Below are 23514 nucleotides of genomic sequence, written 5' to 3'. Positions count from 1 at the left end.
ATCTTGCAATAAAAATTCAGAACCATGTAAACTTAACCTTACTAGTTTCAATTTTCTGGTCTTCTCTCTTTCCTTTTTCTCTCCCTGTCTTCCTCATTTTTCAGTAGCTTATTATCTTCTGTAAGAAACAATTGTTTTCTTTCATTATTTTTGTCTGAATTTAGCAGGCAGAGATATCTAGCCACTGTGACATATGCATCCCCTGCAAGAACTGATTTTTTTTTCTTCTGTTTTCAGTAAAGGAATTTGTTTCTGGAGGAGGCTTCGATAAATTTAACAGCAAGTATATTTTTCCTCTATATTTTTTTCTTTTTGATTTTTCTGTTGCATTTTTGTTCACCTCTAGCTTTGCTCTTCCAATTTAACCCATGACATCTTATGTCATCTCTGTTTTTTCCCACTACGCTCCTCTTTCCTTTTGTGTGTGTGTGCATTCTAGTTTCCCACACACTGACTTTATCTCCTTGTTACAGAACAGTAGGAAACGTTCTACTTTGCCCTGTGAGGCCACAATTGCCTTGTTATGGCTGATTTGATTAAAAGAAAACTTGAAGTAACTAAGAAATCTGCTTATTTTTTGCTTTAGAAGTAGGAGCTTATAATTTCTTCCACTTCAAAATAAATATATAAATAAATGGGACACTTCTTGTCCTGAAATACATTGTAAATTCTGTTATGGAAACAGAGGGAGGAATTTTACTGGAAGACTGTAAGGCTCTTACAAAAAAAAAAAGATACTGTCCAAAAGACAGCTACTATTACTTGAATCTGAGTGCTGTTTGGAACTGTGGTATTTCATTAATTTATAAAGATATGGGCATTCAAAAGTTAGGTTCAAAATAAAATACTAAAATACAGAACTCCTGGATGCTAACAGTCAGCCAGCCTGCAGCACTGCGCGGGCAAGCGGCCCGATGGTTTGAAGTGCTGCTGAATGATCCTGAAACGTGCTGGGCTGTCAGCTGTCCTCTTGTGCTGAATTTCAAACTGCATCTGGCATCCTGGGCTCTGTGAAACCGGAATGAAAACACTGATCGCTGTTAGAAAAACAAAACAAGGCATTAAGTACTGATGCTTTTATTTAAATCACTCCTGACACTAAGTTATTGATTTAAAACTGGATAGAATGTTCCCATTATGTTTTACAAAGTAATGTTTTAAGTCAGAATTTTAAAACTAGTAAATTATTCAGTAAAATGAGGATATTTCAGTGGATGAGTGATATCTCTGCACACAAGCAGAATAGCTGTTTAGCACTTAACATTTGATCAAATATGCAGAAAAACTCTGTCTTAGCATTGCCAAACACGGTAAGCTTATGTATTTTTAATAGTTCTTAAACATTGAAAAATACTGTTCTTTCAGACAAATACTCCATATACCCGTGAATTTAGAGGAAGCTGTAGTTGTTTAAAACAGACTGGAAACAATATAGTCTGTATGAACACCATCTATCAGCCCAGCTCCATTGTTATGAACAAACCAACATGGAATGTCGACGCCGTGTGCAGGATCTCCTCTGAAATCCTTCTGCCAGCCCCTGCAAGAGAAAATACAGTCATGGGTGGCTCGAAGCAGAAGCTGCACTTTGACAGGTAATTTTTCCCAAGTCTTTTCTAAGAACTTAATTATATTTTACCTTGTTACTGTTAGTTCATTGTTTTTAACAATCATTGTGGCATCTGGTTTCTTGGGATCAGACCCAGGATGAATTTCAAGTATGGTGAAGTCAATGGGGTGGAAAAACTGTCCTAAAAATAGAAGCCAGAATTACCAGTTCAGGCATGTTGCGTACAATAAAGCAGAAACAAACCAAACAGAAAACCCAGAATTTTTACATTCCTATGCTGTTTTCCACATTCCCTCAGGGGTTTGAATGGATAAGCAAACACCAAGTTCCATGTAAGGTTGAACATATGCCTGTGGTATTATTTTCTTTTTATAAACCAGAATTCTATGCATATCATCTGGATGTAAGTTCCAGCTTCTGAGTGCACAGTAAGATAAGCTCTTTCTACATATCCTTCAAGATATCCTCACTTTGTGTCTTGTCTATTCAGTTGTATCATCCAAGTCTTTAGCTTTTTTAAATCAAATAATGCATGTGTTGCTCTCTGAAGTTTTTGGACGTGATTATGCTCAGAACAAGGCTGACATGTAAGGAATTTTTGCCCTCCTGCCAGGATCAGCTTTTGCACACTTTTGCCCTGTCTGGGCTGGTGCAGGATGCTGCTGTTGCTTTGAGTGCCATAATGAGCATAGACTTTAGATCACTTAGTGAGGTCACAGATGATGAAAACAGTGACGAGCTGTGTAAATCAGTTAATGTATTTTCTCAGAGTGCTTGTGCTTAGGAGAAAAGTGATAAGATGAAAGGAGAGATCAGACTATCCAAGAGACTGAAAGAATAGTGTGGTAACAAAAAACCCCATATCTGTAGGCCGGATTTAGGAAGATAAAGGTTTCAAGATGCCAGTGAGGACAATGGACGCTACTGATTTCAGCAGCAGCAGAGGATTTGATGAAAAGATAATGCATTAAGTCTGACCCCAGAATATATTGTCAGAAATTTTAATACAGCAAATCAACATCATCTCAGTTTCCTCTGCTATCTCAGTTCAGAAAGGCTACGTACAGGACTGTGTCTACAAATTATGTAGCCTCATAAGTAAAGACAAGCATGAAAACACTAAATGAAGTCATACCTAATAATCCATGGGTCTGTTCGGACAGTTTATCACTTCCTAATGTATACAGTCCTAGGAAATCTTGGTGGAGAGGATGTTTCTTCCATACTTGGTGCAAAACAATAACAAATGAGGCACCGCTGCCCATTGAGAGCACCAGATTTTTTTTTCTATTGATTATCAAAGTTAAACTGAGGAAAAAAGAAAAACTTGACTTAGGGCATTGTGCTTCCCAGAGTTAACAGCAAGAAACTTGAGAAAAAACCCCATGTCCAACAAACATGGCTTTATAAATTGCTCAGTGTTTCTTAAAATAGAGGTTTTGCTGCCTGGTTTGGTCCATGTGAATCTGTGTGCGCTCCCAGACAGTCCATCTCATACCAAATTACACTGGAAAAGGCTACCTGGCCTTTAAACTTTTCAGCAAGGTGTTTCTACCAAAACTCGCCCTATAACAGCACAATTAGTCACAGATAGGTTAGTGATATGTAGATACAGCACCCCAGGCTCAGTAATAAAAACATTACAGGTAAAACCATCACTTCCTTGCCTGGATGCTGACTGACACCTTTTCCTCTTGTTTTCCAGAAAAGACAACTCCTGAACTGTCTAGGTTATTGCTAGGATACTGAAGATTTGCTTCTGCTTGTGTTAGTGATAGCACCAGAGTGGCTAACATAATAAAAAAATGAGAATGCAGTATGAACAACAGTTTTGCTCCAGTGCTCTTGCTGTGGCAGTGCCATGCTTTGAGAAGGTAGGAATTTTGTTACAGGTACACAATGAAAACGTAAATGAGGAGGAGGAGATGCTGCCCATTCCTTCTCTAAACTTCCTTTTTGACAGGTATAAATGATTCTGTAATAGATAAATCTCATCAAAAATATACCTGCTGACAGGGTAAAATGTACTTATTCTACAAATATCACCAGTTCCATTTCTTAAAATGGAGACAGTTTACAGGAAGTTATTGTATCTTTGTTTGAAAGGTTACACACTGTGTCTAACGTCATTCTTTAACTATTTGCAAGACACTGTTGTGTTAAGCACAATACCCAATCTAGTTTTACCTTAGTCATACTAATAGAAAATCAGGGAAAATTCTTCACTTATTCCAAGCAGAGGAATTCATGAATAAATATTCAGCAGTTACAAAACAAAGTAGAGAGCAGAATTCAGCAGGACGTGAGTCAATTTCTTTTGTATATTCAGACAAATCTTAAAAGTATATTATTGACACTAAAAAAAGTGTAGAAAGTAATACAGGAGCTGCTATTCTTTCTGTAAGCCTTACCCTTCTTGCTGCAAAGTGACTGAGTCAAGCCAGGTGAAACCTGTTTTTTCATTGCCCTTCTGAACTGTGATCTTCTCAGGAGTTACTGTCAGTTTTAAATCCAGGTGCTTATTTGCAATGCCAAGTTTTCCAAAATACGTGTTTTGGATCTTTGCATCACTATTTGCTCTCTTATCGCCGATGAGTTCTCCATTGACTGTGATGCCTAATATAAAAAGGACACATCAAGTACTGTTTTACAGATAGGACGTGATCAACTGATGTCAAGGAGCGTCATAGAAATTTAACAACTCAAGGAAAAAAATATGAGTTGAAAAATAAATCGGAATTACTTGTGCACATTTATGCCAAAGTAGAATGGTGGCTCTGGTGGCTGTTCTTTGCATTTACACAAAGATGACAATCACTTTACTGAGAAAAGTTTACTATTTCCTAAAGCACAAAGAGCCTGTGATGGCCACAAACAGCCTGTGTGACATTGGTCTCTCTTTACCAGGAATTCCATGAAATGGCAACCTAAGGATTATTTTATTGCTTGTACTCACTGAGGCAAATTATGTCTCTCAACTCTCACAGTGGTTTTCAAACAAAGTTTGAAAGTTCATTTTGGTGCAAGAAGTGAAAACACAGTCATGGTAATGGTACCCTGTCACAGCTACAGGAACTCCTAACTTTGCTGGGAAAAAAGCTTATGCAGTATTAAAGAGAGAAATAGCCATTAAACTTAAGACAATTTATTATAAGTATCCTGATTTACTGTATTTTAAAAAAATTAAAAACTCACCTGTAACTGGGTCATTTATTAAATTTAACACAGCACCTGGGCTTTCATTGATATTGAAACAAATGGCATCTTCTTTTTGTGGCACCGATATAATGAAGTGTGGATCTCCATCAACTGTAAAGGCAAATCACTGGTATTTGTATAGTGATACACAGGTTCAAAGTTCTGCGCCAACATTCAACGTTGTGGCAACGGAACTGCTGATGCTGGGAACCAGGAGGAACTGGTCCCTGCACAAGCTGTATGCCCAGCTTAGTCCAGCCCATCCTCCAGCGGAGTGGTGGGGACCCAAGGAAGCTGCTACAACTCTCCAAAGTGAACTACGTCCTTTTCCCCTTCATCATTCCCAGGCATGAGACATATATCCTGCGCTTCTTGACTACTGCAAAATTTGGCACATGGACTGTAGGTTCAGGATGGCCACCTCTAAGGTGGTATTTATCTCTGAGGGCCATGAAAGTATTACTGAGGGCAGGAAGGTCACCTGAACAGAGAACAGGCAGTTACCAACACAAAGTCTAGCAATGGGAAGGAGGACTAACAATGACCGTATATAATCTCAGCGACATGATCTTTAAAAAACATTTAGAGATATTTAAATTAAAATACTAGCCCTTTGGAAAGAAATAAAACGGCTGCTTTTGTGGAAGGGAATTATCTAAAAGACTCATAAAAATTGTGCAATTTAGTTTAAATACCTTATTCTGTTACCCCTCTAAGCAGACACGACCTAAACTACTCACCACTAGTATGCCATGTGGGGTGTGACGTATATAGGTAAGGTTGTGCAGCTGCAAAGAGTAAAGAAAAAAAAATTAGAAAAACTCACACCAAAATGGAATATTTACACATTATCTGCACAGTACATGCAAGACGTCAGGAAGTTAATACGCTAGGTAAATTGCTAATTCCATCCTCGTTTTTAAAGCATATAGTCTATGGAATGATGGTTTGTGCCCCCTCTGAATCAAGCAAAGCTTCAGGATAGACATGGATTTCATTTGTAGTCTAAACTGCTTTGAGGGTTTCCACAAGGCCCAAGTAATGTATCTGTAGGATACAAATGTCTCAGACTTAAGGATTAAGCAAGGAAATGCAACATCACCCATTGAAAACTTCTGAGGTTTTGACATCTGTTTTTTTCCAGAATGAATTTGTCTTTTCAATGAGGTCTTGAGAAAGCTAGACAGAGACTAATCTCCAGAGCAAAAACTTAAACCAAACCACCATTTCCAGGATTGCCCAACCAGCAATCTGAAGGATCAGTTGCTGTCTCTTTCCTTCTCTGGAATAAAACAGTTTCATTTTGCATAAGTAACTGAACATATTAATTTAGCCAGAGGTGGACATCACAGTCCCTTGCTTTATCTAATTCCAAAGGACATGCAAATTCAAGTCCATCTTCTGTTCTTGGGAAACAGATTTCAGGAAAAAATGGTGGTTTGATGAACTGGCATTTACTCCTCAAAAGCTATTTAGCTGAAACTTTTTCATCTGGCATTGTTCAACCTTTAAGTGTGTTTTTAGCAGTGAGCAGAATTTGGTAGCATTTATTAAAATACAGTTATAAACCCAGAAAAGGCAGTTTCTATCTCTCTGGTAATTCCTGTTGTCTGAATCAATTTCCATTGATAGATGCTGCTTCATTCAGAAACTTAAGCTAATGACTCACCCAGCCTGGCAGCTGTGATATCCTGTGCTGTGAATGAAACAAAACGTTGATTTAGAGGGTAGGAAGAATAAAAAAGAATCTCTCCTACCCAAACCAACTCCCAAATCTGGTAATTAGGTATAAATTTCTAAACATTTTTTAAAAAGAAAAACTTAATCACACCAGTTTATTTAGTACTGCAACAAAGCAGACGTCATAAATTGGCAGAAATCACACCCTACTTTTCAGCAAAAATGTTCCTCCTCCGAAGGCATGGGGTTTGTTCCGTAAGGGGCTGGCACAACCTGCTCTTCTCTGATTCCCCTGTGCCACCTTGTTCTAAACTGTGCTACTGGGAGTCAGTAAGATTTACCCACCCGCTTCCACATGTTTCTAGTCTTCTACTCTTTTTACAGCTGAAACTATGGAGAGGTGGCTGCAGACAGAGCTGTGCTGAAGAAGTAGCAATCCCAGCATCAGTGCAGACACCTCTATACGAGAGACGGCTCCACAAGGTACCTGGGATAAGCAGCACTCGCTTTGGGAAGCAACTGAGTCATACTAGGCCTGAAATTAGTGATGGTGGGATGCTGCAGTTATCAGAGAAAGGAGCGACCACACTGAAAATGGTATTTACAAACTTTGCCAGCTGAAAAATTTTTAATCTATTTATAACGCAGTCTTGTTTATTCACCAAGAATTTTATGACAATATTATGTCCTAGATCAAGTAAGTGATGCAGGAAATCCATCTCTAATGGTTAAAAATATTAAGTAAATATAATAAGAAATGTACATACCTTCGGCTGTTACCATGGGCAGGTAAGAAGTAAAGGAAGAAAAAGAGAAATTTACAGTTTCAGTTGTATGATTAAACAGACCCTGTTAAAACATTCTAAAAAAAAAAAATTAAAAACTGTTTGACAATTCAACCAGGTATCTTCAGTATTTTACAATTCCATTTCTTCCCAATGACAAAACTAAATATTTGTAGATGAAACAGAAACACACTGAAAGTAAAAAGCTCTTATGTGAGGCAGCAAAACTGCAATTAAGTAAGTATATGACAAGAGCACTATTAGTAATTGTTTTATTGTTATGCCATTTCCTCATTGCAAAATGTTCCTTACTGGTTTTACTCTTTTGCAGTTTTCAAGGCATTTGCATAATTCTGTTAATACTGACTAGATGATTCAATAATCCTATTTGTGAATCTAGATTCTAGGGTGTGCAAAAATTACTTTCTTTACAGCAGCAGTGTTTTGAGTATTTTCTCCTATTACTGCTCTATACTTTCTGTATACAAAGAGGATTTACTTGGAAAGAACTCCAGAAAAGGGCCTTTGCACTACAAGTACCTGGAAAAGCAAAGCAAAGAGCTGAAGATCACTCTGAGTAGATGCTACTTCTGTCAGACACTTGGGTAAGTTTTTCCATTTCATGGAGTCCAGCTGTAAACTTTAAAGTCATTATGCTGTATAGTGATTTGAATGTTAAATTACACAAGAAGTGTTTTTATGTCAGTATCTCATAATGAGGCTTATGAAAAATAATGCAAAAATTTTATCAGCAGAATGCCTGAAGAATTATTCAGAATTGAAGAGCACTTGGCAATTAATTGATTTCAGGACTTATTCCGGCTGAAAGAAAAACCCACTAACCTCCAGTAAGCATGTCTGTTATGCTGTGAGTTACTAGGCCAAATTCAGGAGATGAGGAAGTTCTTCATCTAGAAGCCAGCAGAGAGCCCACACAGAGCTTGGGAGGAACTTTCAGGGGCACTAAGCAAACGTTTTGGGGAAAAAAATAATGGATGCAAATAGAGGAGACTGAAAAGCCTCACAAGAGGTTTGTCAGACCTGTTGAATGAGGGAGAGATGAGGATGGCGCCAAGAACACACAGAGATGAGGGCGGGGGGGGCTTTGGGGTGCACTGAGCTGACAGTCTGTATGATTTAGTAACAAAGGATGGTTTGATGGAAATGAACTTTACAATGAAAAGTAATTTTGCATAAACCATACGTATGCAAGGCTTGGAAAGTAGATTTTTCAGATACATTTTTAATACTGTGCCCACACAAAAGCCTTTCTTTAGGGGAACACCAAAGGAACATTTGGTTTCTCAAATAAAGTAAAATTGTGAAAATGTCTATACCTTCAATGGGTTTATCAGCAATCCCATCTTGATTGTCATAGTCTTCTGGCTTTGTTACCACCATGGATGTCAGTGGCGTTACAAACTTGTATTTTAGTGAGAGATCCAGGGCTTCAGCTGTAAGATTCTCCTTTTCTTCTCCTGTAGCTGCAATACTGAATACAGATAGACTCCCAGCATCAATGATTGCTACATTACTCACTGAACTCTGGATTAAATATTTTTCTTTAAAGTAATGTCATTTCTCTGCAGCAAATTTACCAATAAAGAATGTTTGTTGCAGTCTAAGAGCACTTCTGATAGTGCTGGCTATCCAAGAAAAAGGCAAAACTGCATTTTATATTAACAATAATTTGAAATTGTTTCATTTACAACCTGCAGCAGAAATACTGAGGCTGGGGAGGAGAATAGGTTGGGGGATTTTCCTTACTGAATTTTATGCGTTCCCACTGGCACCTCGGTTTGATGTGAATTTCAGCTTCACAACCTAGAAGTTGCACCAGTCAGATGGCTTAACGGGTTCATGGAAGATGTTGTTCTAGATATAGTTACCGTTTTTCCAGGAGTTGTTCAATGGTGAGATAAGCCCAGAGCCTTTCAATGTAATCTCCAAATATGTATTCTTGCTCTTGGAAAGCTTTATGTGTTTGCTCAGCATCCTGTTGTGTAGTATATGACAGGGCGTCATTAGCCTGTTAGGAATAAGGAAACTTCTCTGTATCATATGTAGCCAGACAGTTCCAGAACTTCCCAAATCAAGACCCTCACATCTGAAAATCTTATTAAATTGAAAAACAGTCTGGTCCTACACAGCCCTTGCCCAGGAAATTGTCAGTGTTGTATCAGGCTCTTTGTTCTGTTGCTTCTGTGAAGGTTAGTATTGTGCGCTATAGAACGTAATGGGGTTTCCAAATTCACACAGCATTTTTGTTCGTTAGAATTTGGCTACTCAGGATTTAAAGAACTTGGATGATGATGGGGATTTCATATAGGAACATGTTCAAGCAGATACACTGGCTAACTTACTAATAATACATTATTTGTAATTGAAATATGCCTAGTTTCTTATATTTAATACATCACAGTGCATGGGGCATATATGCAGTTCACAGTATTTGTGATACCATAATCTATAGTGTTTGTGTTGTGTTTCTTGAATATCATGGCAAATATTTTTACAGAATCCAGAGCTGGGGAGGTATTTAGATCATTTAGTTCCTATTAGAAGTAGAGTTCTATTTTTCTTCACCCAGTGAGGACTAGTGACTGTGAACACTGAACATTTGGCTCCTGAAATAACCAGGTAGCGTATTCAGAGACTAAACTGGATAAAACAAAACAAAACCAAACAAAAAAAAAATCCAACCAAAAAAACCTCCAACAAACCTGTTAGCAAAGCTAATCCAGTCTCACTGCACAAAGTTGTTCCAGACCGACCCTAGTACACCTGACTCAGGCAAGTAACTTGCAGTTTTAAAAGCAATGACTTTGGCACATTTAGTTTTTCACATATGCAGTAACACATCCTGTCACTGGGTAAAGAAATACCAGTAAATATTTTAAGTATTGCCAGCTTTGAACATTGATGTTTTGCGTATCTTACTTAAGTTAAAGGAATCCATACTTACGCCTTCACCTCTCACATCTACAGTCAAACTGTTTTGGCTGTTGTCTATAAAGCGCCCAGCCACCACAATCTCAGACCCATCATAGAAATGCTTAAAACTGTTTTTAGTTAGGTCTGATATTTCATTTTCTGGGTAGTTTAACTCCACGTCTGTGAGCATGGGATTTGACACCTCATCATAAAATCCCTATGGGATAAAAAAATATAAGGAAAACATTGTTTCTTTAGTTCATAGGTAAATTCATAGGTAGGTTCGCAGCCAGAAACATCCTGCTATTTCAGTGATGAAAACCAAAAGTGTATTTTACGAGAAGTATTTAAATACTCAGTTAAATTTCAGAGTATAAGGCCTAAAAATCTACAAATAATGAAAATGAGAAAGGACATACAAACTCTTCAGTTTCACTAGGAGAAAGGAAAAATATCTGAGAAAACCATGCTGTGGATGTTGAGATCCACCATCAAGGGGTATCCCAAGCTTCTCCCCATTTGTTAGAAGTAAGTTTCTAGATCTATTCCCTGCAGAGACTGAAATGACAACATAACCCAAAGGAGACTAGATATCTGATTTTGGCAGAGCTTGCAATGAAATCCAGTATCTAAATTCTTTGGTGAATTTTTTGAATGGCTGCTATTGGAAAGTGAGAAGTAAAAAAGGTCAACTCTGTACTGCCTATACCTGTTCTCATGCCTTATATGACTATAAAATGCTTCAGACATATGGTAAGATACACCTGCTTGCACTAAGTTCCTAAAGACAGAATATCCAGAGCCTTTATGCTCTGTCATCCTTCTCCTCCCTTGACATGACCTGACCTACATGACCTGTGAGGTACAGGAGATATGACAATTGCAGCAATTTTGTGTCCGTCAGAACCAGGACTTGTGTCACGCTTTGCCAAGTTTGGAACCCTTTTCCATAGCCCACAGTATCTCCATTTTACTGTTCTTCCACATTCTGCTTATATAAGGGAAGGGAACAATTAAATGCAACTAAAATTCTGATTACAGCAGGCTCCTGAGTATCTTGCTACCAGATTACACATTGAGGTTTTCATTATTTCAAAATAAGAACATCTGTATAGTTATCTGAGTTAATGTATCTCTCATCTAATTTAAGGGGTGATTACTGTACCTGAAGCTGTAAAGCTGAATCAGAGTCAGGATAAATCCGACGGGCCAATCCTTTATTCTCCAGTGCCATCTTCTCCAGGAAGTTGTAGTCGACACCATAACCAAAACCAAGATTATATAAGGGATATTTTCCTTCAATGGCTTTTTTTACATCTGCCTGAATGTCCTGAGTGTTTGATACACCTGCATCAAGCCAGAAAAAATTTGAGTTTTCTTCATAAATAGATAAAGCTATCACAAAATTAAATGTGGCTAGTCACGTTCGGATTTCTTAGGAGGCATTACCAAAAACTTGTTTTAGTAGTATGATGCTGGTATAGTAGCATTTAAATCATGAAAACATCCAGAAATCAAAGATGGAGGCCAATTTTAACAGAACATTTTTTGTTAGTTAATTCACTCCCTTTATTATTCCATCCAACACAAACTTACCTACATTTGGTTGGCCATCTGTTAACATGATAATTATAGAAGCACTTCTCTTGGGCACTACGTTTCGTTCATGAGCATCATTCAGCATATTGATTCCCCTCATTATACCACCATGTAAATTTGTCGCTGCACAGTAGACAGAAAAATTTGGTTTCAGCACAAACAGTCAAAATAAAGGCCCATTTTTCGCTGGAATCTGATGAGATCTCATTACAGTATGAAAATGGAAGATTTTGGTTTGCAAGCAGGGGGAGGTTCAGACAGTAAAGTACCTGGGCTTTGGAAACATAAGAAAAAGTAGGTGTCATATTCTGACTAAACAACTTTTGGAGTGTCTCATCAGTAATAAAAAAAAAGCTGTAGCATTCCGTCCACAGACTGAATTGGTAAATTAATTTCCAGAATGAGACATGGGCAAGTCCAGTAAAGTACTTACCGCCTGAAGTGTCAATGCCCCGAACAAACGCCCTTGCTTCATCCAAATTCTCAGGAGTGGCCTTGATTAATGTTTCTTTCCAGGTGTGTACTTCAGTACCAAACAGTATGAAATTGAAGAAGTCATCTTCTTTAATGTCGTCTAAGATTTTCAGAAGTGCTTCTCTTGTCTATAAGCCAAGGAGATTTAAATGTATGGTTCAACATTTACCAAAATAGGTGCTTAGAGGTTTTATGTGATTCATCTCTCAGCATTTGGGTGTTTTTAAGTTTTACACAGGATGCCGTGCAAAAATTCTGAGCTTGTTCTGTCCTTGCCAGTCCCTGTGTCTACTACGGAGTAACTCCAGTGAAGTCAGCCAGCTGCAGTTCCACCTGGTAAATCTTTGTAGCTGAGAGGAAAATCAGGTCTCATGTCATGGCTCCTTGCTTACACTGAGGTAAGCTGGCATTGCAAATTGAAAGTGATGGGAAACGAGTAGCTACAGGCTGGTGGAGACGCTCCTATGCAAGCAAGCGTGGCTATTTTCATGCAGCACCAAAACCTGAAAATTCTGAGCACTAGCTTAGAATGAGGAGTCCTAAGTATGAAAAGAGCTGCTGCATCCCAGAGGAGATGGAAATAACAACATAAATACTGCACATAGTACTGTATGCACATTTTAATTTTGGAACTGTCCAGTACATGTGACAGAGCGTTCTGGAAATGTTGATGTTGACAGTTTTGAACTAATAACATTTACAAGTAAGTAAATATAGCCTCAATGTATAGAATTTTGTTCTACATTAACACTTTGAACTAGTACTAATGGTGCTGAGCATTAGAAACAACACAGATAAAAACACTCAATACAGCTTAAGCCATGCATATGCACTCTAAGCCACCATGTCCTTTCCATCACAACCGAGGCTTGTCCATTGGGACTTTATAGTGAATGTGATAACTTACCTGTTCTATTTCTCTTCCAGACATTGAGCCACTAATATCTATTACAAAAATAACATTCTTAGGCAACTTTGGAAGATTTGTTGGTGCAAAGAAGTGTACAAAGTAGCCATTGACAATCTGAAAAATAAAATGTAAACAACAACCAACCAAACAAAACCAACCAAACCACAAACAACTTTTGTATATCATAAAGATAAAATGGTTAAAAAGAAATTACTTTCATTTAGTGTCTAGCTGCTGAGTGGAATAACAAGCTTTAAAGGTCCTGACCAGTCTCACCTCTGTCCATGGGCCCCGGAGCTTCATTTAAGCACAAGCCCGGGCCTTTAGTCCCTGCCTGAGCTACACTGCAAGAACACCTTGTCTCCAGCTGTGCCACAGCCATACCTGTTCCTGTCCATGGACTCCGCTGATCTGGATCCCACTCTGCAGCCTGACTTCCCACCTTGACCTCGGGTTGCCTCATCACCACAAACTCCCCTTATGACCTGGACTCTCAGCTGATTTGACTGACATCTCAGGGTCTGCCTCGCTCAGGAACTGTGGGGAGCGGGCTCTTGGCTGGCGAAAGCCCCTTTGCTGTCAGCTGTATTGTCATGCTCAGCTCCTTGTCCTTCAGGTAACAGCTGGCTCCCCTGACTTTGTGCAAGCTAAGCTGTTCAACAATTTTGAGCTGTCAGATTTACCTGCAAATTATCTGGAGTTGTTCTCTTCACATCATATCTTACAGTGAAGTCACCATCCAAGAGAGACTGCGAGCAACTTGCACAGGTTCGCTGCTGATCAAGGGTTGGCTTGAAAGAGATATGGCCCTGAAAAGAAAAGCCTTCATTACATCTGAACCTTAATAGCTGAAAATTTTCTACAGAACACAAAGAAGTTTGCACTTTTGTAAAACTAGTATATTTATATTCACAGACATAAGAATAATCTGTTTTATCAGCTTAGGCATTAGTTTGTATTGACACATTTATATATTTATTGATGGGTAACTGATATGTGAAGGATGCTATTTAGAACTTTCTTCATATGTTTACTTCCCCTTCTTCCTTGGTTCAGCCCTCCACTCTGAACGACACCTTCAAGAAGGCTGTTGGGCAGTCTGTGTCTCAGGAATTCTACCAGCTCCACACACGAGCAAACTACTTGTTACTGACTCAGTTCTTCTGTAGGAAATGGTCCTATCGGTATCGAGGTTTCCAACTCCTGCTGCGGGACAAGACCTACCAGCCTGGGTACAGCACCATGCAAACAGGTACGTGGCTTCTGAACTGCGTGGAGATGCTCTTCAACTTGCCAGCCTGGAATTCAGAGCTTGTTTGCACAGACAAGGCTTTCCTGTATTTTCTCTATTTTTTTCCTCTCACTTTCATTGCTAGCCACTACAGCACTTTTGCACTGATGTTATTATTTCAGAATTATAACCATAATAAATGGAATGCAGTAGTCATTGTACCTTTTTCTCTGAGAAAGTTTTCTTTATGATATTTTGTAGTTCATTGGTGATGAATGTTCCTTCCGCTTCCAGCTCACTTATACCCTGGGGCTCAAAGATATCTACTTTGATCTGAAATATTAATTGAAAATTCATTGTCATTGATTACCCCACAATATAGCAACTTAGCCATTTACAGGGGGATCAGCAGGCAACTATAGATGTGAAAGAGGGGTAATTTTCGTAGAAGAAAAACAAATTTACTTTTGTAATTCATAATGGCAGACCAAATTCACAATGTGTAGACATGCCATCAGCCAAGCAGACATTTTTATACACAGAATTTAAAAACACAGCTAGAAACAAATAAACCTTAGTAGAAATATAACTTATCTGAAAGTTAGATACTGGAATTTTGTAAAATGTCAATACTCAAGTCCTTCAAAAATATAACCCAGCCAACAACTGTGAGTTGTGCCCAACTTTGACCTATATTTCAGAATCTTCTATCATAGTATGTTTAAAATAATGCTCCAGAAATTCTACAGATACTGAGTTTTGTAATGATTTCTACACAGCATTTATGTGCATACAAAGGAGAAAAATTTTGCCTTAGAGCTGGGTTTTAGCAAGGCAGATTGTAGTGATCAAAGACAAGTTTTGGCACACAAAAGACAGTATTCTCGAATGTGATATATGTATCACTGTAATTTAAGATGATGTAGTGTAAAGGTGGGATGAGAAAGGTGTAGTTTGTGCTATAAAGGCATTTATGAAAGTTATTGGTCTTCTATTTTAGCCCAAGGCATCATAATGGCTTTTTCAGGTTTCCATATGTCATTTATTTTGGAGGGTTAGTAGCTGAGCCAATTGATCAGGCTTACAAATAAAAACTCGCACTAAAGCACGCCAGTGTGGACTCCACACACAATTCATTAGAAATATCACTTGCGAACCAATGGGAATGACCATGGTACTCCACTTTCAACAGATGTACAGAATTTCATCATCTCTTAAGTTACAGTAGCCATTTGGATACAGTTTGTCGTTTACCTCAAAATCTCTGACAAGCTGCTTTGGTTTTACTTTGATGAACATCTCATATTTTCCAAATTGTCGCTTCAGCAGTTCCTCATATGTGAGTTCAAAACTGACTTTACTGGCTGCTGCAATGTTGACCGAGACAGTGAATTTTTCTGTTTTTCTTCCTGAAGCTCTGTATTTAAGTGGGTAAGAAAAAGAATATCTTTATCCTTTTTAACAATATTTAATGTTTGGGTTGGTGGAGTATGATTTTCAAAGATGAGTAAAACAAATATGGGAATTTTGATCTGTTGCTAAAATCATACTAACACTGTAGAATTCACTCAGTTTTCCCAGTGAACTTAATCCCAGGAACAGGTTATACAAAGTCAGTAAAAGTCGCAGAAACAGTCTTTCCATAATTGTAGGTATTGCCTATGTAGTCAGAAGTTTTATTTTGTTTTTATAATTTACACTGCAATGACTCTAACTTAATGATTGTTCTTTGGTCCTGTAAAAAACAAACTTCAGAAATGCACCAGAACAAGCTATTTCAAATCTGACGATTTGCTATGGGATGATGGTGTGGAAACCACACATGACATCATTCTTACTTGACAAGACCAGCAGTCTGTCCCTTTGAAACAGCCTTCTCATATTGCTTTTTTGCAACTTCTTTTTCCTTTACAGTTCCAGGATAAGTGACACCATCAATTGTCCTGCAGATGAAAAAGTCCTAGTTGAGCTGAATGGTTTGCACCAATACATGAAAAGTTACTATAGGTAATTCTCTGTCTATTGATTGGTTTGCTAAAAAGCATCTTCAAGAATCTGGTATTGCCAGTTTTGAGCACTTTCACTGAAGCCAGTCTTCTCAGTGAATTTGGCTGGAATGAAGAGCTTTGTGCTCAGTATCTTAAGAGAATCTAAACCAATTTTTACTTTGAAAATTAATTAGATCAAAACTAAGCTGATGGCAACACCACTTACACCTGCCATATTCCTACACTTTAGCAGCACGACAATCTCATTTCATGTAACGGCAGGATGAATCTCTGGATCCAAATGTGGCTGTCTACAGCTGAACATTTCATCCTTAGACTCCTTACACCATTAAACAGGCATTTCTCATAGGAGGTTCATCTCATCCTATAATAAAAGTTCTAGCACGCATTAAGAATAGCTGTGCCCTAAAAGTTGCTGTTTCTTTTTGCTGAAAATAAAAGAGGCATAGTGTGATTAGCTGAGATGGATGTGTTTAAACCAAATTAAACCTCCTAATGGTGTGAGAATTGCATATTATTGCAATGAAAGGTACAAATGTAAAGGAATAATTCTATTTCCTGCCTTTGATTCAAATATGATTTTTAAATGAAAATAAGTTAAGCTATAATGCCATCAGGGAAATTCACTAATAGAACTTTTCTGGTTTGAGAACACCAGAGTAAGTAAGTGGTGTTTCTGAAAAGATGAATGGATCTCCAGAGAAGATGCTCCGTTCCCTAAGGTCCACGATGATGAACGGAAATAATTGAAAATTAGTCATCTTTTCTATAGGTGTACCAACGTTTGCTTTTCTCCAAGTATCTTGCATGTTAAGTTAATAGAATCAGAAAATTACCCAGGAGGCATTTAGAAATCTATCAAGTGGCAAAGTAAAAATGAACATTTTGGTTCAGTTTCTCCCAGTTGCATTTGCATAGATTTTTAGTATTTTCTAACAATAATATAAAGATTACACACATGCTGAAGTTGGTAATGAAGGCTGTCTTAGGGAGTTCAACATCAAAGACAACTTCTTTGTGTACATTTCCACGATTGACAGCTTTACTGGTGATGACGTTGTGGGCAAATCGTGAAGTTACTTTACTATCAATTTTCATGCTATAGATTTCTATCCCATTGACAACCTGTAGATTGAAAAATTAAAAACAAACATACAAAAAAAGTGCTAGCTGTTACACTGATCAGCCATAATCATATTTATAGAAAGAAATCATGGCAGGACATTCTATCACTCCAGAGCAAAACAGGAAATACCTGATCATAAAAAGAGTCATTTCCGTGGATACCTGTCACACTGCCATCACGGTGCTACTCCACAAGTTCTATCTACAGCCTCTTTAACAAAATACTACCACCACAGCAAAGACACTGATGTTCTAAGAATCACTTTTTTTTTTCTCTATTAAGACTGTGACTTTTGCTTGTGGTTAAGTCAAAGAGCACAACAACTTGCTGCTGCCTCACTATATTAGTGACTGTAATTATCAGTTGATTGGATGACTCCTAGAGCAGGGATTTAAGGAGTCACTTGTTTAAAAACAGACCTAAACAATTCCAGATGGCTCTGAATTCCATTTTATGTTATTCTCAATATCCTTACAACTGGGGCTCATTCTTCTTTAAATAAGTGGGTAGGGAAATATTTATTTTCTTTGAACGCTCATGTATAAGGTTGTTGGAGACACTAGGAAAGCAGAGGTAACAACAGATATGACTCCATAGGCAACTCCACAACAGCAAGGTTTGCTTCTTGCAGCAAAACCAGCACTGCAAGGAACCCTGGGTGTTTGACGGTGGGCCTGATCTCTAGCTGGTTAATTGAGAAGGTCCCTAAACAATTGAAACATTTAAGCATTGCTGAAGTAGAGTCTGGGTGCCAAGTGAAATCAGCCTCAGAGCTGAGGTCTCTTGCCTTCTTTAGAAATAATTACAACATAAAATAAAAGTAAAAATAAAACCATCACAGGCTGGATGTCTGTTAAGAGATACAGAGGTGAGTTCAAACAACTTTGCTATTTATTCAAATACAACGAGGTGAAAAATAATTTATTTGCTTTCCTTGTCCAGGAGTTTCCATCAGAGCTCAGAAAGGAACTGCCCAGTTAGTCTTACTGCCTAGAACAAGCAACGCTGGGCTACTCCTCTCATCATACCCACTCAGAAATATCCATTTGCTCAGACTGGACTCACAGAAACATGTTGTGAAGATAGTAAGCATATTCTTGTCACTATAAATCTTTCTCAATAGCTCTAACAAAACCAAGCCTTACTCACCAAGTCATCACCAGCATTTCGCTTCTGTAAAGAGAAAAATGGAAAAAAATCATTACTAAGGTAGGAAAGCTGCATTTAGAAATAAATCACTTAACACCTATGTAGTTGTCTTCTGCTTCCAAGTCCAAAGAAGCTGTCCAGGAGAAGGAAGGCTTGAGAAAGGTTCTCATTAGCAAACTGAATTAAATTTGAGGGGAAGAGCAAGTAAGGCATCTGAGGCAGGTATTTTTTTGCTTACAGCAATCCCAGCTTTGGTAAACCTTTTTGTTTTCATTCGATGTTAGTGCACCTTAAATACCATGAGTTGGAAAGACAAGTTAAACATTGAATGTTGCTGAGTTTGTATTTTGCTCAAGTGACACAAGAAGTTATCTTCTTTCAGCTGAAAAACAGTAATGGATCGCCTGAGGGGAGAGTGAGAGGAAGAGAGGATTGAATACTCAGTGCCATTTATGTTTAATGTTGTTGAGACAAAAGAACACACTAAAATCTACTTAATATGGCTTCCTCGAGTGTAGCTTGGCTGTGTGGTGCCATCAAAGCAAAAACAGAATATCTTGTCCTGAGGGCGACATCTTTTTCTTGGGAATTCCTGGTTCTGGGTCCTGTGGTATACATTTTGCTTTTTAAACTAATTCTCCTTTGGAACAAAAAAGGAGTTTGTCCCAAAGCATAAAAAAACCAGTTTGTGCATCTTTTTCCAGTTATACACACATCCAAACCATCAGGCAGACCCATCCTTGTGCTCCTTACTCCTAATTTTTTCCTGCTTCAACCCAACAGCCTCTCATTCTAATGTGAATAAGTAAGATATTATTTCAGCAGGGTTACAGAGAAGAGAGGCGGTCACTATGAAAGGCTGCATGGAAGAAAAAAAAAAAACACCAAACAAAACAACAAACCAAACCTGTTAAAACTTTTTTTTTGCATATTTGCTCCCCGAATAGGTGAAAATACCAGAAGTTCTACAAAAACACAATGTACTCTCTTCTGAAAGAGAGGACAGGCTTCAAACGTACTTACTGAATCATGTTAAAATAACAGCTTGTGTAACTCAATTCCTGTAAGCCTGGCTGCAAATACCTTATCTTTTTTGGCTACAAGAGCCCCGTGCGTCACATTTTGCACAAGTGTGTTTACCTGTTCCACCAAATCGAGGGGTAAAGACACAACGAAGTGTCAAGTCACATATGCATCTCATGGGGACTTAAGACTTTTGCTAACTTTCACACTTAGGAGTTCTGCGGGTTGCAAACTGAGACACAGAGCATTATTTTTTGTTTGTTTTGGAGTTTTTTTTCAAGATACTATATTAAATCTATGATAATGCAAGGATGAGGGGGGAGCTTCTCAGCTTTTGTAAGAATCTGGCCAAAAAGTCTGTATACATTTCTCCAGGTTCATCTTCCAAACTGTTATTGCCATACAGGTGATTTCTGTGTGTACGTCTCTCCTGTTTCACAAACCTATGTGGGCTTTTTTAATGCCTGTGTAGAGTATGCGCCAATTCAAAACTGTCCTTTCCAAAACTGAAATTATCTTTTCTATATCTATACTGTCATTATGGCTCATCATTTCCCCTTACAAAACATGAACTGAGGTATTGACTCCAGGAAATGAAGAGCTGAAAGTCACTGAAACGTCAGGTTATTTGGTACAAGCTTTTCTTTAGAGTAGAATTACCAAGCAGTTTAAGAATACAAAAAGCTGCAAAAATATGTTCTTTAGTTACAAATTCTGCAATTCTGACTACTAACTCCTAAATTAAAAGATACTTTACCTGCATTTAACTTTTACAGAATTGCTGTTGTGCACATGCCTGATCAGAATTATGGGTTTCACAGTAGTTTTGAAAGAGTTGTGTTCTGATTCTGTAAATATTTTGGGTGGGTATTCTGCCATTCTCATTGAAAAAGAAAATACGGAAAAATCTCTTGGTGAAAGGTATTAATCGCTTAGTACGTGGCTGATCTTCAATGGAGATACTCAAACCCAGCTGGATATTGTCCTGGGCTACGTGCTCTAGCTGACCCTGGTTTGCACAGGGAGTACATCCCGTGACTCTGCGATTCTAGGATTTTTTTTATTCTTAATGATTCACTTGGATGTAGCTAGAGACCTCACTAACATCAAGGTCATTTTAAGTTATGTGGGCAGAAAGTGAGAGTGTCCCATTAAAAAATGTTATGCAATTCTAGATCAAACTGAGATTTTTCATATCCTCTACCTTGTATAATTACAGTTACTCGACAAAATGTTTCTATAGTTTTTCCACATATTTGCCAGTTGTGGCAATTATTAGGAATTTTTTTTCCGTTGTATAACAGTAGCGAATTCCGCTTTTGTTTAATACTGTTTTGCTGTGGCAACAGCAAAGAATATAGGTGCAAAAAATCTATAGAAATTGGTAAGGAAGAGCAGAATAAAAAAGGAATTTGAACTCCCAAGAAAACAGGGAGGGAAAAGAGGGCTCCCATTCCAGCACTTGCTGAAAGAAGCCCTGGTTTTACAGCTTGGGAAGCTCAAACACAGCATGACTAAAAGATTCAGCAAAGACTGTACAGTTAACTTGAAGTGACCTCCAGGAATTCACAACACTGAATAAGGCATTTAAATATATCCTTAAGTACTACATAGGAAAAATAAGGCATGAATATTATTTCCGAATTTACAGCAACATTAAAGATTTTATCATCCCAAGTGATGCTAATTGGCTATCATAGAGAAGAGACCATAATGCAGCTAAACTACGGAAACTAAACTTCCTTGTGAACTATGTAGGAGTCTCACTGCTGTCAAAATGAGAGATTCATAAAAGGAAGGCTGTATCATCACTACCTGTGCTTTGAATATGTAGTTCTATGGGTAGTTTTTAATCTAGAAAAACCTTTCCCACCCTTAGTAGCTGCATGCATAGGAATAAGGTGTACAAGTGCATGTAGGGATTTTTGATTTGGATTTTTGTTCAATTTTCAGCAGAATTGGGTCTGCCAGTTGTGTTTACCTGACCATGGCTTTAAAAGCAGCTTTGACAGCTTGAAGGTCATCAGCCAGACAGAATTCCAGCTGTGGTTCACCACTCCTCACTGACATCCTGCTTGCTCAAAGGAGGGAAGTCAGGGATGGGGACTGAGACCTTCACACTACACAGCAATCTCCTCCATTTCAATCAAATCACACTTGTATAAAGTATATAACAAAACTGGGAGAATCAAGGAACTTTTCTGTAGTGTTCTGTATGTACGGGTGGAGCACTGCACTAAGCTTTGGCAATTTTCTATTTAGAAAAGCTTTAGTATTGCAAGACATACAGAGAACAACAGGTAGTATGGTAATCAGGAGGAAAAAGCTACATTATAGCTGGGCTGCATAATGGTTAAATAATAAGAACCCATGGCATCTCCAATGTGCAGCAATAAATCTCAAGCTGATTTTAAAATGTTAGATATGTTATTATCCTGATTTTCAAAGAAAAAGTCTTGGCAAAGACTGCTACCTAATCAACAGAAATTGACTGTAAATTGCTTTGTCCTGTTCTACCCACTAACCTACAATGCTCCCCAAAGACATTTTCCCTCTGTAACTTTTCATAGCGTGTAACTACTGAGAGAGAGGAAAATAATTTATTGAGGTGAGGAATAGTGGCTGGGAACTTAACTGAAGAAGCTTAAGCAGAACACGAGGAAGTGCTGCCTTAGAGATCCAGTCAAAACCAGAACGGCGCCTTTGAGGGACACAGATATATTGCATGCTATGCTAGCATGCAGATCTCGCAAGAAAAATCCTACTGTGGCACTTGAATATTGGACATATTTATCTGGCTGCCATCTCTGATAAACGTTGATAACTAGCAGGAAGTTAATCTATGAAGAATGGGAGCCCCATACATGGTTGATTGCTTACCTTGATGTTTCTGACATGTGTTACCAAAAGATCTGATGATGCAAAGGCAGGAATCAATAATAAAATGAAAAGTAATAGATGGTTTTCCATTTTGGAAAGAAGCTTCCAATCTGAACGATATGCATAAATATATAATGCCTTGTTTACCAAGTGTTAATAAATAACCCAGTGTGAGAAGTGGGATTAAACATTAGGCGTTCGAGAAAAATCAGCTACTGAATTTTGAATTTGCATCATCTGCAGAATACTGCTACAAAGTAGTTACAGAATATTTCAGCAATGTCTCTTCTATATAATCTCTCCACACAGAAAATCAACAGCCATTCCTGTACAGACAGCTGAGATTGATCTCTGCTCCAGACTCACCTCTTTTCCAAATGAAAACCATTATCTTTCTGATACATTCTTAAGCCTGGCCCTGGCCCGAATTTATTGCAGCCAGAGCAGAGTTTGAAGTCTCTTAAACTCCATTTATGCTCCTCTTCAAAAACTACCTCCTGTAATCCTGCATATCACTCAGGTACCCGATTTCTGTATCATTATTTGACATGTCTCATCCAGCCCAGAACTTTCCTGTTACTTGCTGTCCTGTCCATCTTCACGGCCGAAACCAGGCCCAAGCTCCAGGGTCCCGCACAGCCGATACCCACCCAGCCTGCTGCCGCACGGCCCGTTTTATTTGTTATCGTGACAGCGTTAATTGTCTCTTCATCTTTTTAACAGATTTCATCTCCTCCCCCGAACGAAACACAAACTTTGAAGACTGGGGGTTAAACGCTCAGTGGTAACAAAATATCCAGGTTTACAGAATTTGAGGTATTTCCTGGTGTTCCTGCAGGCAGCTCGCAGGGGGGCAGCCATGGGAGGCCAACAGGACAGGTCCAGGAGCTCCTTTTAAACCAGCCTGGAGCTTTAGCACCCACCGGAGGGTGGCAGGGCAGCGGTG

The 23514-nt window shown here is 38.3% G+C and overlaps 1 protein-coding gene across 1 annotated transcript; it reads right to left on the bottom strand.

Annotated features, from left to right (window-relative positions):
* Positions 1 to 1080: 1080 nt before the first annotated feature.
* On the bottom strand, positions 1081 to 22658 carry LOC135992908 (inter-alpha-trypsin inhibitor heavy chain H3-like). The gene is made up of 20 exons (XM_065642332.1): positions 22569 to 22658; positions 18666 to 18689; positions 17349 to 17515; positions 16220 to 16324; positions 15636 to 15798; positions 14604 to 14714; positions 13834 to 13959; positions 13148 to 13264; positions 12200 to 12368; positions 11764 to 11889; positions 11333 to 11514; positions 10199 to 10384; positions 9123 to 9262; positions 8528 to 8725; positions 8315 to 8361; positions 4766 to 4879; positions 3982 to 4186; positions 2706 to 2878; positions 1640 to 1751; positions 1081 to 1540 (listed from the first exon to the last, which is right to left on the bottom strand). The coding sequence occupies exons 1-20, from the start codon at positions 22656 to 22658 to the stop codon at positions 1411 to 1413; spliced, it is 2685 nt and encodes an 894-aa protein (XP_065498404.1). The 3' UTR covers positions 1081 to 1410.
* Between the last annotated feature and the right edge of the window lie 856 nt (positions 22659 to 23514).

The sequence above is a fragment of the Caloenas nicobarica genome, chromosome 11 (assembly GCF_036013445.1).
Source record: "Caloenas nicobarica isolate bCalNic1 chromosome 11, bCalNic1.hap1, whole genome shotgun sequence".
Classification (NCBI taxonomy): domain Eukaryota; kingdom Metazoa; phylum Chordata; class Aves; order Columbiformes; family Columbidae; genus Caloenas; species Caloenas nicobarica.
The sequence above is the reverse complement of the archived record's forward strand: the minus strand, read 5'-3'. Positions and strand labels throughout refer to the sequence as shown.

Excerpts from the sequence above, each read along its gene's own strand:
- LOC135992908 (XM_065642332.1), bottom strand. The coding sequence starts at position 22,658 with ATGGAAAACCATCTATTACTTTTCATTTTATTATTGATTCCTGCCTTT. Across the intron at positions 17,516-18,665 it reads GAAATGCTGGTGATGACTTG|GTTGTCAATGGGATAGAAAT; the intron begins GTGAGTAAGGCT and ends TTCAATCTACAG. Across the intron at positions 14,715-15,635 it reads AGCTTGTCAGAGATTTTGAG|ATCAAAGTAGATATCTTTGA; the intron begins GTAAACGACAAA and ends TTAATATTTCAG.